Source organism: Argiope bruennichi, chromosome 10 (assembly GCF_947563725.1).
Source record: "Argiope bruennichi chromosome 10, qqArgBrue1.1, whole genome shotgun sequence".
NCBI lineage: Eukaryota > Metazoa > Arthropoda > Arachnida > Araneae > Araneidae > Argiope > Argiope bruennichi.
The window spans coordinates 41,774,430-41,793,780 of NC_079160.1; the positions used below are offsets into that span (position 1 = coordinate 41,774,430).

Sequence of the window (19,351 nt, forward strand, 5' to 3'; positions counted from 1 at the left end):
ATGTGCGTATGTTTCCGCTCTGCCTCAGACAGTGGCCGAGGTAAGAATAAAACTCGTTTCTTCTTCAGACCATAGCTGGCACACTCACCTTTCTTTTTATGAATCACCGTTTCTTCTACTTTTTTTAGACAGAACTATTAGCTTTAGATGAAACTGATTAGAAATTTGAACTAATTAGAATCTGAACAAATAGAACATCCAAATTCTTGTTGTTTTTAAAAGAAATAAAACATCAGAAGCATTCGTTCTTAAGTAAGGTTTACATTCTGCCTGCTACAAATCGTCCAGTAAGACTACGCATGCGCAGAAACTGTACAGTAGCAAGTACTTGTTCTGACGAAATAAGAACTTGCGATTGTCTGCTCTCTCAGCGCATGCGCAATCTTCTTTCTGAGCATGCGTGACTTACTGGAATCTTGTAACTGGCTGAGTACAAACCCACCTTAAACAATGGAATAAAAATAATGATAGGTGTAAAATCTTAATCACATGTAAAACAATAAAAGGCATTCTTGTCATATTTATTTGTTATAAATAGTCATTATTAATTATAATTAACCTATCTAAAACCATTCGTAAATTGAATTAACAATGTTTTCAATAACATATTGGAATGAAAAAGATAAAATAAATAAAATATGAAACTTTATTTGGGGTTTTAGGATTTTATGGCCAACGGGTACTCATCTTATTTTATAAAACGATTGAATACGTTTCTTTTATTTCTTTTTTTTTTTTTTTCCAAGCAGAAAAGTTTGAATGGATATGTAATTTTCTTTTTTCTATTCAATCTAATTTGTAGCAGTCTGAAAGTGTTCACATGAAATTAAGAGGCTGCTACACATTAAAAATATTTATGTAATTTTAAACTACTAATAAATATTTTAAATAATTATTTTCACAAAACTTGAATATGTTTTGTTCAATAGATTTTGTAGCACATTTTATTTGGTTTCATCTTTAATTAATACATCTCAATAAAGACACTATATATATATATATTTTAATTTGCCGTCATTCTATCAAGGGTTTTATTCCTCAAAATATAAAAACTTAATTTTTTTACTTATAAACTAATATTACACATCTTGTAATTTGAATTAACTCAATATTTTTTATTTGGATGTTCTATTTACATTTTAGAACATTTGAGCATCGATATGCATGATTTTCACTGCATGCGAATAGTTTTGCATCAGAAAATAGCATCACAGCTTGCAAGTTTAATACATTATCTCCGCGTGCCTTTGCTGCACAAATTACACATGTCACCTTGTGGTTTGCATTGATGTCTCTGATACGTTTTCACGAATTTTTAATTACATTCTCTAGGAATGCGAATATATGATTTTGCAATTACACGAACTTTTTGCTAGTTATCTACACATTACCCTTTCGTTAGAACAGAAAAGCTATTTATTGGAAAGTGTCTATATTTTATTTAATTCTTATTTTTTGTATGATTTTTTTAGCAAAAATATTGTCTTTTATTTTAGAAAATATTATACTTTTTTTCATTTTGTTGATGCCATTATTTTGTTTTTAATACCGTTTATATTGATAATCAGATGGTGGTGGCCTTGAAAATTTATTGCTCTTCATCATTTTATGCTTTGCATAATTATTTTTATTAAATGGATATCATTTTACATAAATCATGAGAAATTATCTTTTATATAACGTTACTTATTCTTATTAATTTTCTATTTCTTTTATTTTACTGATGAAGTATAAAGCCACAATATCTTTCTTTAAGTTTCGTTTTATTAAATTCTTTCAGGAAGAACTTTAAAGGAATTTAATAAAATATTCAGTTACCAATTTATTTTTTAAAAGATATGAATATGATTTTTTTACTCGTAAAAAAACTGAATTCATAAAAGTGGGTTTTTTTCTTTATAATTACAGTGTCTGTTGATTGTGTTTTCTTATAGAAAATATATATACACGAAATCACAAAAGCATTTGGTTCACATTGGAAAGCATACAGATATTTAATATTTTCTAATTAAATTTTTGCTCCCTGCATATTTTATGTATAAGAAAGTAAAAATGAATAAGGATTTTTCAAACAAATCAATTTAGGATTTCTTTTCAAATAAATTTTATCCTTAAAATGGCAACATGAACAAATATTGGTTTGGATAATAATGTCTTATAAGTTTTGAATTTTAAAAGCAATCGATTGATACAAATATATGTTGAACAATTCCTCCTTTAAACCTAATTTGCATTTAAGTTCATTTGCATTAAGTTCATTCAATAGAGACTTACAACCTGCCATCCATATTTAATAAAAGAAATTAATAATATTCTTCATCTTAAAAACTCACTGAATAAATTATCAAGATATAATATGATGGATTTCTCTGTCAAACAAATTATTCAGATGCAGACGAAAAAAGTAAAAATTTTCTTTCTTCCTTTTTTTTGTTTTCGCTTACTTCACAAGTGTCAACGCTTGTATTCATATTCGCGTAACGTTTTCACTTTGTATTTCTACTCAAAAAATTCTAACAAAAGCCCGGACAAAAGAAATTTGGAAAATTCAGCGTTAACGTGTCACCTTCTTCAAAATTTGAAGAAGTTTGCGAACAATAAATTTAAAAGCTTGCAAAAACTTTCTTTTATAAATTTTAGATGGCAACGATACCTCACGTTATGAAGAATCAAACCAAAAATAAAAAAGGGAGGAATAAAACATTTCCTTTTGTTTTCTTTGCAACTCAGCAGCTGCAGACAGACGTTGAATGATTTATTCCTTTAAAATAAAAAATAGTATGGTTGTAAAAGTGGAACTTGCACCAAAAAAAAAAAAAAACAGAAGCAGCTGTTCGTCAGTACTACTAGACTCAAGTTTAGCGGCTACTGCTTTTTAAATTATTTATGAATCGATTTGAAAATGACGAAGATCATCTATTTTTAAATTGATATTTTTGTTATTATTTGTAAAAGTATTTTTATGAATATTTTTTTTAAAGTTTAAAACTGTTTGTTGTTGACTTTAATCTTTGATTTAAAAACTGAGAATGTTCTTAAATTTTGCGAAACAGCTGCACATTTGTTGGAATATTTTATTAAAAAAATCTGGGGAAAAAAATGGAAAAATTTATTAAAAGGTAACTTATGCTTATAAAAATCTGTGAAAATATTGCAGTAATTATCGAGAGTTTTTTTTCTTTTTTTCTTTTTGTGATTATAAATTTTTATTTTTGAAATGTAAATAAAAATTTAATTATTTTTCAGAGTCATTATTGAATTATTAGTGCTCCAAAAGAAAAAGTAAATTATGTTCTTCGGTTGACTCAACTAAAATTCCAATGCTTATTATACAGAATTTAGGCTTCAAGACAAGCAGAATACTGAGTTTAATAAAGCAGAACACAATAATCACATTTCCAAATGAATAAAAACATCTTTGAGAATTAATATTATTTACTTCTTCTTATAAATACGTTACTGATCAACAATAACGAAAAATATGTAGTTGTAAACTAAATTTCTAAAAAGATTCAAATTTATTGAGCTTTTGAATCTTTTTTTCATATTATTTTAATCATTTACAAAATCACATTAATTTTAAATTGCATATGAAATCTTTCGTCGCCTTGCATCTTGAAACTAAACGTTTCGTCTATAACCTTCATTAATTTAAGGTAATTAAGAAATTTATTTTAATATAGTATTCCTTTTTGTGTTTCTTAATATCTGTTATTACTATAATTGACTTTTATGTAATACGTTGTAAAGACGCCATTGCCAAACACACTATATTTTATTCAATACATGCATTGCCTTTCAGTACATTAACATCACATTTTGCTTACTAATCTCTGTTGCAGCAAAATTTGTAAACTTTCATATAAAAATATTTTTATGCTTCCATTTTTTCATGGATTTTTATTATTATTTTTTTTATAAATTATTCTTTTGAATTATTTAACTTTAGTAACCTTCTTTCACCAATCATTTTTATTTTTTCATCATTATAAAATGTCCGTCAATAATCAAAACTTTTTGTATTTATTATTTGACAACGGATTCTAAAAAACAGTTGTAATGGTTAGTTCCAATTGCAATGTAAAAAAAAGAGCATTTGAAAGCTATTTTCCTTTCTTCTTTTCCTTTTCTTTCTTTCTTTATTTTTTATTATTTCTTTGAGATTTCTGTTCAGTAAAGTACATTTTTCCAGCCATGATTATTCAATGTTTATACAATTTTTTTTTTATTTCCCGATAATTACTGTACCACAATATTACAAATAATAAATATCATTCCGATTTAGAAGTTATTTACATCTCTGTTATGTGAATGAAATTAATAATTAACATCAAAATACTTCATTTGTTCCTTATATATATTTGTTTATTTTTGGAGGAATTGTGAGGATTTTTTTTTTTTTTTTTCATATTCACAAAGTGTATTGTCTATTATTTTGGTTTCGATGCTTATTCAAAGTTATTTTTTAGTTACTTTATTAGTTTTTTTTTCCTTGAATATATCTCAGATTAAATATGAATACTTCTCTATAAATCTAAGTCAGCCAATTTTTGATTTTAAGAAGACATACTTCAATACAAATGAAAGAGCAAATTTTTTTAAAATTTATTTTTCATTTATAAAAATTAATGGATATTCTACCTTTTGCACAGAGCTTTGTCAATCCATGGATTTCTTGAAAAAAAATACTAATCTCTCTATATATAATGCTAATGTGCGAGGGACAGATATTATTTCTTTTACTTATTATCTAGTGGCATCAGTGAAATTTGAGAAACGCAGTAGCAACACTTCGAACTGTTTTATTGAATGCTTTCATGTACTTAATACAATGCTTTGATTAGCTAATTAATGGAGCTGAAAAGTATCATTAAAATTGCTTGTATGGGAGTTTTCTGAAACTTCCAATTGGTCAGAGGAAAGGTAATGTAAAAGAAATCAAGATGGTAGAAACAGGCATCCAACAGAAGGTTTATTCGAGTACGAAAATAGGCTTAACATATTGACTGCTATATGATTCACCTTCAAACTCATCCATCAAAACAGTCAATCGCGTACTTTGCCAGTGTTACAATTGAGGTTAAAAAAAAAAAAAAAGACTGCTTTCTTCAGATGTTAACTCAATGCAAGTAAGATTTTCGTTTCTTCTTTTACTTTGTAGTATATATACAGTTTTTAATTTGCACGCTCAAAATTCTGTATTCATCTTTTTCAGCTTTAATCAAATAATAAAATAATTTTTAAAAAATGCATTTAATATCAATAATTTAAAAGCCTAAAAATTCAATAAGCAAGCTTATTTTAGTGAACAAACTGGTCGCCAAAGAAAATTGAAAATGTTAACATAGACTTAATTAAATCGTTTGCTGAAACAGTTTCTTTTAGATATAAATAGTTTCTTTTCGAAACTTTGCTAGAAACAGTTTCCTTTAGATTAATATATCGTAACTTTCGTCCTCCCTTTCCCTCTTTCTCTTCTTAAAAATGGGGAAATAAACATTTTAATTTTATAAATTCAATTTGGGAAGGAGAGTATCCCTTTTATGTGCTCAAGTTATTTTGCTTTTTTTCCCCATAAATCTATTTGAATAATGCATAAATTTGCATTTATTATGCTACAACTTTAACTGCATTAAGCAGGAAATGGGTCAATAAAAACTTTATTTTTTTTAATTTAATTTATTTACATTATTTATCAAAGTTTTAGTTTTATTTTGCAAATATGATTTAAAGAACTTAGTGAATATGATATACTTTTTGATTTAGAATGGAATCAAATGTTTTCATCCCATTTTATTCCATTTTCCATTAGCTTTGACTTTAAGATAAATATCAAAATTCATACGGGATTAATTATAATTCGAGAATGTCGTTTTACTGACATCAAATTTTCCTTTTTTTTTTTTTTTTTTTTTTGGTCAGTGATTTTACATTCACCAACTTTTAAATTTCAATACAGTTTCTTATTTTTGGATATTTTCTAATTATTTCATTTGAAAAAATTTTTGGCTCGGCTTACATGATTGGGATCTAAAATACACTTTTGCTCCTTTCAAACTTATTCTATGACTCTAATGTTTTCAGATACTGTTTCAAAATTTTGTTAGACTTTATTTTGCAGGTTTATTATACATTTTTCGTAAGCCTGGTTTAAACTTTAAAAGAAAATGAATTTAGATTTTTTTTTCGATATTTAGGCTATCCGTTATATCGATACTCTTGAAACTGAAACTAATTTATTATTATTTTTATCTTTTAGGGTGCTAGCAAGCTGACGAAAGAAGACATAGAACGAGTTTTCAACTTGTATGATCGTGTACGTGGTATCTTCTTTACGTTATTATAAATGCTTACTTTTTTGAAATTATTTTTAATGGTACAGTGATTCTCGGATCGTCTATTTATGTTTCAGCGGCATATTGTAGCTTACCGTTTCAAATAACATTGCCTTATATCTGTAAATAAAACTTGTACTTTTAAACGTGGCGTTCTGTGAAATAATCACTAAATTCAGATCTTGAATATGGCGGTTATGTCACAGAGCCAAACGATAAGTCAGTTGGCGCCATAAATAAGCGATTAGTGGATTCGACTGTTGGAAATGGAATGAAGTGTTAGCTCTTTCAAATACAATAAGTAATGCATATAATTTTTTAAAAAATTCAATTTTAATTGGGGTTTTTTTAAATGGTTGTTTTACTGGATATGATGCGCAGATGTTTTTGGGTTCTCAGAAGATGTAAAAAAAAAAATAGAATGCTATATTTCGCGCCAAATTAATAACAATTAGAATATTTCTTCGGACATGAACCAAAAAAATTCCTGCATTTTGCGCGATAGAAGTGCATTTATTCTATTACTAATAATAAGAATACAATGATGATTTTTTTTCATTCAATTGAGATAAATTTGTTAGTCCTATTTGTGTAAGGAGAAAATTCTTAAAGTGGAAAATTTATCATATGTATATAGTCTGATATATAAAATATATTTTTATCAATCAAACTTCTTCTGTACAGATCGAGCAAAGGAGTCAAGACAATCTGCTTTTAACCTACTGAATTGTATTTGTATGAGTTCAAATATAAATGATGATATATTCTTTTTCTATTTGGCGTTTAAAGCACAAATGCAAATAAAAACTCCTTTTTCCACTATGCACTTTATATAAAAATCTTCATAATTCTTTATATTTTTCTACAAAAATAAATCTACAAGGGTGCATTAAGTTATAAAAGGCTTAAAAAAATAATAGGATAGTAACTAGGGACTTATGAGCTCCGGGTCAAGCGATAACAGCATTGAATGTTTTTTTTATAGTTATCTAAAATTCAATAAAAATTAAAAGGGCTGTATATGCTTCAATAGAATGAAAAAAAAACTGAATAAAACTTTGCTCATGTGTGCTATTGATTATATCTTTTGATTCCTCTTAAACCTGTTAAATCTAAAAGAATATGATATACAAAGATTCTTGCTGCTGTCTAATTTGAGTCATTACTGTATTCAAGTATATTAGTTTTTAATTTCATTAAAAATAAACAATATTTCTAATTTGATAAATAATTTCTCAGCTTGAAAACTGAAATTATAAATATCGTTAGCAAAATTTAGTATTCATTTTTTTAAATAAAATTTCTAATATAAAAAATTTATATATTTTTTTCTGTGCATTATAAGGCCCAATAAAATTTAGGGCCTTTAAAATATATCTAAATTTTGATATTATTTCCAGTTTTGAACTGTACTTTTTAAATTTTTCTTTAATTTGTAAAAAAAAATCATAAGAGACATAATAATATTAATAAAAATCTTCCGAGACATTATAATGTTTATCATAATAAATTATACATTAAAGGTATAAAACAAAAGACAATTAAATAAAAAAAAATATTTCTACCTTACAAAATACTAATAAACAGGTTTTTAAAAAATTATTAAATTTATTGATTTTAAATTTTGTCTAATTACTGCGTTATGCTTGTGAAAAGCTTTTTTTTTTAGCATTAAATCCATTTCTTAAGAGATAAACTCAAGATCAAACAAAATAGTGAAAATATTCTAAATAATTCGAGTGATATACAATTTCCATCGATTCGAATTCTGGAAATTCAAATATTTGTTTCCATGACGAACAAGACAAATGAAGAAATCATTACACTCTGAATCGTTTGAACCTAAGTGAAGGAGTGAGAATCACTTGAACTCATCAACAATTGAAACTAAACGAAGTTAATGAATTTCTCAAGAATTTCATCAGTTGACAGAAATATTCTCCCAGCAAACCATTTGCGAATTTCGAGAAAACATTCTTCTTTTCATTAATGCTTTGAATTCCGAATAGCAATTCGATGAATAATTATTCACGTTTGAGAATAGAAGCTCAATTCGAGGCTTCAGGGATAACAAACTATAACTGATATTTGATTTAATTGTTTGAAATTTATATGTATAACTTCTTTGCAACGCTGTAATTTTCATGATGAATTAATTTAATGAGAATACTAAATGTTACCCCTAGATAGAATATATAAAGATTGCAATTGAATAGAATCTAGAGAAGGAGTAGATAAATGAGCTAGTAGAATTGCATGCTGTATTTGGGTTATTTAAATCTCCATAGTCAAATATAATTCACATTTTTAGTTCTTAGAAAGCTCAGAGCGACCACTTCACTGAAAAATGTGAAAAAACGTATTTAAATACATCTATTAGCAATTCAAAGAATTCCATTGACCATTAAGATTTATCCTAATCCTTCCTTTGCATCCAGGATAATTGAATAATTATTAATCATAAAAAGCTACGCCCACCCTTTCTAAGTGTCCGGAGTTTTCCCCCCTGTTGGTAGCCTCTTGCCCCCCCCCCTTCCCGTCGGCAAGAAATTCAGAGTTTCGTCGGCAAAAGTGTTCACCATTTTATAATTGTTGTTTAAGTTAATGTATTGTAAACAATCGAAATACCCAAGTAATGGTTAAAGTGCTTTGGCTATATTTGGTAAAATCGATTGGGAGTAGGTCAATAATCTATACAGCGGTAGGTCGATAATACGCCGTATTTTGCGGCCAATTTTTGATAGACCAAACTAAGAACTGAATGTAATGGATGTCGAAGATTTTAAGTTCGCAGATTTTCAGACATCTGATTGAAATGTCTTTCATCTTAATATATATAAATTACGTGTCACGTTGTTTGTCCGCGATGGACTCCTAAACTACTTAACCGATTTTAATCAAATTTGCACAGCGTGTGCAGTTTGATCTAACTTAAAAGATAGGATAGTCCTTTTTTGAATTTTTAATTAGAATTTTAATTATTAATTAAAATCTAACTTTCCCGCCAAAAAAATCTTTTCATTTTCCCCACCGCCAAATGAGTACGGCTTCAGTTTTTTTTCCCCAACAGTCATGAGGCTAGGCTTAAGATTTTTCGGCTGATTATTTGAAACGATTATATTTATTTTCTTAATGTTTGATGCATTTAAAATTAAACATTATTAATTAATCGATCTTTCTGATTCATTCTGAAGTACTTTTGAATTAAAATAAAACAGAATAAAGGAAATTAAAAATGTCTAATCTGCATAGCGTTACCCCAACTGGCGAAGAAAAACTCACGCATTTGCGTTATCGTAATTGGCGTTGAAAATTCACGCACGCGCATTGTGTTCTGATTGTTGACATGACAACCATTATCAATGGATGATTTAAATTATTTTTAGGTTAGTTGCATGTTTTTGTAATTAAATTGTATTTATGTTAGTTATATTTATTTTTTGTATAAGGTTATAGTTTTAAGCACATCGTTTTTTAAGTAGTTTTTTTAACCTGTTTTCAACCGATTATTTTAAACGATTCGTTTTATTCTCTTAGTGTTTGATGCATTTAAAATTAAACATTGCTAATTAATCGTTCTGGTCATGACGAATCTGAGAATATTTTGTTGACAAATTCCTGAAATATTACATAAATTAGGAAAGATATTCTTTAGTGCCCATAAAGTTTAAACGCTCAGTGACTGTTTTCAGTAATCATATTACAAAAAAAAAATACTTTGTTTCAGTAAAAAATATTATTATATTGATTGCAGATTAATCCTTTCCACTTTAATTTATAGTATAAATTCTACGGGAACTAACAGAAAATGAGAGAGATACATATTACGTTATGACTGAAGGTGTTTATAATATTATGAGTGAATTATATGACTATCAAAATTTGAAGTTTTAAGCTATTAAAGTAGGAATTGCATAAAATATTTAATTATTAAAATTTTAACGAACATTAAGATTGGCGAACCGACTGGTCGCCAAAGGCGGCTAGTTAAGCTATAATTTGTACTACTTTTGGCAATATAACCGACAAGGTGACAAGTGAATAAGATATTGACAAGGTGATATTCTCATTTTGCTAGCAATTTTTGGTCGGTCGACAAAACTTAATGCGGTGAGTGCCGAAGATGTTAAATCTGCAGATTTTCAGACATTTGATTCAAATGTCGTTCATGAAGCTTTTCATTTGCACTACTTTTGGCAATATAACCGACAAGACGACATGTGTATAAAACATGACATGTCGCATTTTGTCAAAAAATTTTGATCGGTTGACTAAGAATTCAATGCGAAGGGGTGTCGAGGAGTCCAAATTCTCACTCATTTTATTTAGATGTCGTAATGTTCATTCAGCATATAATTGATACTATGTTTAGCAGAATATTGAATAATCTGGCAAATGAATACGACGTCACATATTTTCCGACTAATCTTTATCCTTCGGCTAAGATTTTATCATAATGAGAAAAAAAAATTGTTTTCATCGGGCACTTCGATTACCTACCAGTGGAATTATTAGAGAAATTGAAGCTTTTATGTTATTAATAAATAGGACGATAGAGTTGTTTTCCATAATTCATAATTCAAATCCAAGTTCTAAAATGAATCATCATCTTATACATATAATTATTTCCTCGGTAACGAATTGATAAATTTATTTTATTCATTTCACTATGAGAATTGCCTGAATAAAATCTAGTTAATGGTTAAACTAAATTTATATATAAAAAAAAAACTTTTTTTTACACTCTTGTGAGTATGCATGCTATGAAGAGTTATTTTTCTGTAACCAAATTATGTGAATTCATTATAAATCATTGGAGTAAGTAAATTGTATGATTGTAAATTAAATTACTTAACAGTAAAATATCTGTTTTCTTTTGCAATCTAATTTATCAGGCTATAATTATTACACTAAAGAAATATTACCGATTGCAGTTGACGACAAAAAAAATATTTTTGGTATGGTAGTTTTTTAGCTACACTAAAAGAGTTTATCCGAGTATGCAGTAATTTTTTTTAAAAATAAATTACTACTTAAATGCTTAAGACTCTGAATTCAATATTATGACTATGTATTTGGAGAACGTATCATTTATATATACTTTTCTTTCAATTACTATTATCGGCAGAAAGTATATAATTTCAGATGCTCCTAAATTCTTAACAGACTTTGAATAAAGCTGTTTTGTAAAAAAATAATTAAAATAGTTATTCTTAGAATATTCATAAATAACACATTAACCCCTTGATATACGAATTTACTTAATTTCCTAATTAGATGGCAGATCTTATTTGGGACAATTATCGTGATCTTAATCCCCAGAAAAATATAAGGGCATTTGAGGTAATGTTGCGTTTTCAAGTGATTTTAGCGTTTTAAATTACTTAATACTTTTCCTTAATTGCAGATTTAAAAATTAAATAATTCCATACGCGAGTTAGACTCGCCATTGTATAATGAAGGGGTTAAGAAAAGCCAATGCATGCAACTGAGGGGATACAATTCACCTTTTGGTAGGAATATTAGCTTGTAATAACTTCGAATTAAGAAAATACTTAATAGTACATTGAATAGTCAGTAAGTACATAAATAAAAATGAAAATAGGTGAATTCATGTTCAAGATCTAATTTTTTTTTTCAAATAAAATGTATTGGTTTTTTTAAGTCTAAATATATATAGATAAATAAATACAAAGGGGATCTAACGTTTAAGCAGTCCATTTTTCATAAGAATATTTTTCATATCTTACATAAAATAGTAAGTGTACATATATTTACGAAATATTTTCTCCGGCCTTCTTAAAAAATAACATATTGTATCTTTTCTGCATTCTATATTGTTCGTGTCCGAACTATAGTAAATTTTTGTTGAGTACGCGCACTTATTTTCCTCGGATTCGAAACACATCTTAATCTTTGCTCTTTGTTGCAATCCTTACTTAACAAATATTTTAGGTAGGGGACTAAGCAGAAAAATCAGTTTTGAGGGAAAACATCGAATATTTTTTATTTATTATTCTGGATTTCTAAAACAGTTACTTTTTTAAAACTTTTTGTTTCAACATTCATTTTATATAGCTTCTGATATAAAATAGTAAGAGAATGCGTTTGTCCATTTAGCATGACACGCCATTCTAGTATAATCAGTGTTTCTATCTATATACGACAATCATGGAATATGACTATATTTTTTTCTAAAATTAGATCGCAGAGAAATTAAATCTCAAGAGTCTCATAAAAAAATAGACTCAAATATTGACAATTTTTTGATGGTTTGTAAAAGAAACTGAGAACCTGTTTTTTTACAAATACCTTTATAAAGTTTTAAAAATGAAAAAAAGAATCAGCATCTGAATAAAAAAGTATTAAATAATACTTGATTTTCTTTAATTAAATGTTAAATTAATTATTATGAGTTATTTTGAAGCCAAATTAGAAATATGGTGCTTGCCCCCCTGTCGGATTTGCCTCGCCCCCCCCCGTCGGCAAATCTCTACCGCCACCTCTGCAGAAAGGAGATGGATAAATCTTTATATGAATTGTTCGAAATTGCGGAAGCGAAGGTAGTTGCACAATTGAAACTAACAGACTAAAAATTACCGGTAATCCACGTATTCATTTAGCAATTCTACTTTTGAGATTTTCATTGAGATTCATTATCCCAATTATAGCGTGATCAGATATTAAAAACAACATACGTGTTTTTATATTTCATGGATATAGACAATTACCATGTGACAATAATATCGCGTGAAGTGGAATTTATATTTTTGAATTACAGAACAAAATATTTAAGTTCTTAATGATAAATTTTTGTACTTTATTATTTCAATATGATTAATATTTTTTCTCCACCCAGGACCGTAACGGCACAATAGAAAATGAGGAGTTGAAAGGATTCCTTAAGGATCTCCTAGAACTTGTGAAAAAAGTAAGTCTTCATTATTTTAATATCTTTTAAGTTCGATTAATTTCCATTATTTTTATTTGGAATGAAGAGACACTTAAGCAGAAATGTGGTTTGAAAATGTATAAATTAAATTCATAGTGTACATACAAGTGGAATACGTTATACGTCCAATAAGCAATTTATTTTCTTACTTCGCTTTAATTTTTCTTCGCTTAAAAATAGTAAGAGGAAACACTATTATTCTTTGTTGCCATAGTCGAACACTTATTGTGTGTATGACTGGTTAGGAGATAAGATAAAACTCATCCGGTAGAAACAAATCGTGTAACTGAATAGTTCTTCTCTTCAGTTTTTCTGATTTCCTAGTCGATATTTTAGTTGTGATATTAAAAGTGAGCTTTTAAGTCAGAAAACGATTTTCCCTTCATCTCTCCAGTTTGTTAACTTTCTATTGATTCCATATTTGTTGCCCTTCCTACTAAGTTTTGTATTTCCTGTTTATTTCCATGTTAGAGTTTGTGTTGCATATTATTTCAATTTGGAATCTGGCAATCCAGTTTTTGATTTAAGTAGAATATGTTGTGTTTGCTTTAAGGAAAGAGTTTTTACGTCATTCATCTCTTTGATGTACTGACCATTTGGTCGATTTCAGTCTACTTCATCTGTAAATACTCTGATCAGTTTCTATCATCATCATGTAAATAGCCTCATGAAACTCTCTGTCCTATGCTGTGCAAAAACAATCTGATTTTGAAACGAAAGTAGAGTTCCGAGTCATAATAATAGTCGTCCATATCATATCGATCACGTGACTTCCAAATATGCATAGCATGTGCATTTGCTTGCAGAGAAAAAGATTATCTAAAAATGATTTTTTATAGTGAATTACACATTTATGAGTACAAATGTATAATAATATTATATATGAAGATTTATAAACTTGTCCAGCTAATATAGCACTTATTATATTATTAAAAATTCGACTACTTTATTAAGTCTTATGTTAATAAAGCTTTCCAGTATTTAATCCTATAAAAAGTTCTTACGATTTAATTTGTTTAGGGCATAATCTAATAATATTTATAATTTATAAATATATTCAGATATTTTCATTATGAAAATAAGAGTTAGTCATTCAAATAAATATTCTTTTTTTTTTATTGAATAATTACTCGAATGTTTTCAAAAGTCAATTCTAACTCTTTTGAAATTAATATCTGAAACTAATCACAGTTTTTTAAAGAAAATAATATTTTTTCTGAAAATTATGTTGTTATTATTTTTTTCGAATTAAATAGAATATAATTTATATCTTATCAAAAGATACCATAAAATCTCCAATTATTAATAAGTATTTTTACCTCCTAATGCAGCGATGAAATAATTGAACGGTTTCTTCATAAGCCTTTTTCAATTTTGGAAATATTTAAATCAGAAATTCATTTCTGATTAAAAAGTTGGGGTTCAACTTTCATTTCCTAGCTAATCAGTGGCAGTAACAATCTAATATTATATTTTATGATAATTTAAACTCATATGTATCTTATCATACTTATTTTATTTAATTATTTACTATTTTTCCTTACTTTTATAATAAATTCAATTAACTTTTCTTATATTTTAAAAGCATTTTAACACAGCATAACATTTATTTTAAATGAAACAATTTTAATTCTTCTTTCCATTTCCAGGATTACGATGCTCAAGATCTGGATGAATTCCAGGAGGCGATTCTTAGGGGATGCGACTTCAACAAGGACGGCAAGATCAACAAGAAGGAACTCACTATGATTCTTTTAGCTCTCGCCAAACACTCTCAAGAGGACGATGTCAAATAGATTGCCATTTCTCTCTCTTGCCTTCTGTTATTGCCAATTTTTCCGCCAACAATCATTATACACGAAAAAAATGAAGAAGCAAAAGCAGCCTACTAATTAAATTTCTGAAGCAAAAAAATGCACTTATTTTTAATTTTTTAAGATTAATTCGCCAAACGATTTTCAAAAGAAATCAGAAATCGCTTCAACCGTCACCGAATTCGTTAGTATTTTGAAATGAAAGAACAGATTAGTCATTTTTCTTTCAAACATCCAATTATAATCCGGCAAAAGATTTTTATTTTTTATCTGGGGCTCAAACAAAAATAACGTTAAATCATTAGCCATTTTTTTCATCTGCAGTGAGATTTTATTTAGTAAGTTTTTTTTATTATTATTTAACACAAATATATGTTTAAATTCGTTCGTTTTTATTTATTATTAAAACTTGTACACGGAATGCAAACATAGAATATTTCAACAAGAAATACTAAGAATGATGGTGACGATAAGTACGATTATTTGTTTTTTTATTTCGCTTTCATTTTAAAAATTTATTTTAGAACTGTAACGTTTTTATTGCTCATTTTGGTTCATTATTTTTTAAAAAAATTATCACAAATTATTATAATATCAAATGTCTCTAAAAATTAGCATTATTTATAATGAACTGAAATTTTTAAATATTTTATACGACTTGTTTAAAATTATTCAAATACTATATAAATTTCTGTATATAATTATTATCTTTACGAATTTCAATAGATCAATAAGCTATCTAGTTAGGCCGCTGTTGCGCTTTATGCTTATTTGGTATAAACGAATAATTTCGTTTCTTCGTCAATAGCAATTCTTCGATGTATCTGTAAAGTAACTGGGATATGATTCTTGGATTTTTTTTTTTTTTTATTTTTTTTTTTTTACTACAGTGTAGGCTTTTATTTCGTCGATCTTCCATTGTAAAGCCTATGTTTGTCTTCGAATTTATCACATGGTGCTATATCATATTTTTTTTTTCAATGCCAAGCTACAAAATTCTGTTTAAAAATATTTGCCAATATTTTCTAATATTTCTTTTTCTATCCTTTTTTTTAATATATTTCCCCTTTTAAAAAGAAAGAAAACATCTTTTTTTTTTCTTTGAAAATTTCGGCGAATTGAATAATAAAAAAAAATTAAGCAAATTTCAAACTGATACAAACAATAACTTCATTTGTAATGATTTCTTTGCTTTTTTTTAAATTAAATTGGATTGAATCCGGTTGCATTGTTATTTTATTGTATAAGTTTATGCACTTTTAACAAATCCAGTATAGAATGATTGTGATAAAGTGTGCATTTATTTGATTCATTCAACGCAGAAGCAATGTTTTTTGACTCAGCTGCATGTGAGCAAATTGTTTAGCAGTTTTACTCTCAGTGGATATTAAAATTTTTATATATGATTTAGAATATATATAGAATGCATAAATGTTCTTGCAATTTTATCTTTTTGTGAAATTCTAAAAATTTTCTTGTTGGCATCTATTGTTATCCAATAAATGGATAAAAATAGATTGATTAAGGAAAAAAATGATACAAGGTATTTGTTATAGCTGAAACAGAAGGCCTAATATGTCATAAAATTATCATTGCGAACACTTAGTGCTAACAACAGTAGATATTAGTCGTTAAGCCTAAATGTAGTGTATTTCTCATCAATGTTCTTATGGAAAAATGTATTGAAACATTTTACTGATGTTTTTACTTAATGTTTACTTTAATCAAGTATTCCTCTACTTTTCAAAGTTACATACTACTCTCACCTGTTGGTACCAGAATGTTATGATATCAACAAATGTTGATATTGTTTGTAATGTATGAAAGTGATTGGCATTTACAGATATTTATCTACAAATATGCTGCTGTAAATTAACTGCTGACATATATTATTTCAAAAAATAAATTGCAAAAGTAACTTTAATTCTAAAATATACTTAATCAAAATATCTGAAAGACAGTGATCTTTTAAATCTGCATTTATGTATATTATTTGTGTAAGAATTATAAATTCTTTATATTATATTATTTCGTGCTTCGGTTATTAAAATAGATTAAAATAGGTTAAGATAAAATAAGTTCAGTTCATTCTAAAACAAATATCAAAATCAAACACAGAATAAAGGAATTTTGATTTTTCATGATACTAAATATCTTCATCATAAACATGTGTTTTCTTATTAAGAAATTCTTTCTTAATTTTAGAAAAATTACTAAAATTTTGAGAATTACTAAAATTAAATAATTATTTTTGAGATGTACTAAAATCAAAGAAAATGTTACTCTACTTTTCTAATTATTTTTTTTACTTGCGTTGATTATAATTTAAATAATTATTTTTCCTCTTGTATAAAACTCATTTTATGCTATTGTTTTAATAAGAAATCGAAATCTCCCTCAAATCAAAATGAAATTATTTTAGTTCATAGCGAAGAGGATAGATGGCAGCATCAAAGCGAAAACATGGCGACTATGACGCAATGTACGATAAAGATGCTCTTTTTCGAGGATAGAATAGTTTCCAGGCAAAGTTTATGTACTGCACAAAGAAGTAGGGACAAAAGTCTTTACTTTTACAGCGAACTATGTGCTATTAGCAAAGTCTTGTTCATTAAATCTTTCTCATACAGTGCATTGAATTGAATATTTTATGAATACATGATTATGTAAATAAATATGGAAAGTAAGATATTTTTGTCGTAGCACCAACAAGAAAAGATAAAACTAAAAGAAGGCGGATCCAATATTAGTCTCGGTTACCAGTAGGCGGGACTTATAAAGAAATATTCATCTGAAGTTTTGGCCATTGAAAGGGTTGCGATAAATTGCATACTTTCTTTAGTAGGTGATATTCAGCAAAATTTCGTTTCCACCAGTGTAAACCATGTAAGTTATTATTATGTAAGATTACTTTTTGTTTATTTGTCACTGATGTCATTTAATGGGGCTCTAAATGATATGTTTGTAATAAGTTTTGAATTCTGATGCCAATTGGCGGACAGAATATTTGACTCAGTATGCAATGCAACTTCATCCCTATCTATAAGATGGCAAGTTCTTTTAGTAAAATGCAGTGAAAAAGGGTTATCAACAAAGTGATATCGTGATATTAAACAGATCAGATATTCCCATGTTAAATATTGGAAGGATTTATTGTAGTTTGACTCTGCCATAAATTCTCTTGTAGAATTGGATTTCGAATTATGTATTACTTGGCCAAATATAGTTAATGAGGAGTTAATTTTTAATTTTTTTTTCTTAATTAGTAAAGCTAAAGTTAGCACGCTTAGCTTATAGAATACTAATCTAGGTTTAATTATTTAATAGATATTAGAAACTCTTTACATTTAAATCTCAATTTTGTATGAAAAAATTATTACTACATTTTTCGAGCTCATACATATCGATAATATAAAGCGACATATCTATATAATCGAAGATAAAAAAAACATTTTTTGCATTTCTGCATTACGTCGCTGTAGTTTTTTGAGATTACATAACTTTAGATAATACTTCCAAACTCGCAGAAGAATCGAAAGATCTGGAAGAATACTTCACTGTCTCTTATAACATTTGTTCGAGAGTGGTTGTTAATATTAATTTCTTGTCTTGAAATAACATATATATTGACTTTCAACAAGTTCTTGACTTAATACATATTTATCTGTTATGCATGAAGTTAAAATACTGTAGTAGATTTTATATTATGCAGTGTGTTTCAAGCTAGATCTTATTGATATTAGAGAAAAAAAAAAGATATTTTGACTTTTGTTTCGTTGCATGATTTACCTTAAAATCATTAGAGATGCTTCCACGCACAAGATGTTCTATTTATTTGATGTAAAAAAAAATTATCTATATATATACATATATGTGTGTTGAGTTTATTTCAGCTATGTGTATGAAGTCTTTCTTCTGCATTGTAGTGTTGTAGACGAATAAAATGTATTTTGTTATTCTCTTTATTATTTTATTGAGCATCAAGAAACATTAAGTGCAGAAATGCTCTCAAAAAGTTTCATTTTTAATTACATTTTTTAGAAAAAATGCGAAGAATAATGTAGTGTGAATGGAAAGCTTAGAAACATTTAGCTGTCTGAGACGCGTGAGGATAGAACCTGGGGCCTTTGGGTTTTGGGTTAGCAGTCCAGTAACATTCCGAGTTGGCCAAAACAGCTATTCGGGCAGATTCCGACAAACATCTTAAAAGCATCTAGAGCTTTTATCATGTAAACAAAATAATTTGCAAT

The 19,351-nt window shown here is 27.3% G+C and overlaps 1 protein-coding gene across 1 annotated transcript in view; it reads left to right on the forward strand.

The window, feature by feature from the left end:
* Positions 1 to 19,059, forward strand: part of LOC129987882 (calbindin-32-like) — a 424,993-nt gene extending 405,934 nt beyond the window's left edge. The window contains exons 9-11 of the mRNA XM_056095864.1: positions 6,260 to 6,316; positions 13,195 to 13,266; positions 14,937 to 19,059. Of these exons, the coding sequence (XP_055951839.1) occupies positions 6,260 to 6,316; positions 13,195 to 13,266; positions 14,937 to 15,083 (276 nt within the window). The 3' untranslated portion in view covers positions 15,084 to 19,059. The remainder of the gene's footprint in view (positions 1 to 6,259; positions 6,317 to 13,194; positions 13,267 to 14,936) is intronic.
* Positions 19,060 to 19,351: the final 292 nt, after the last annotated feature.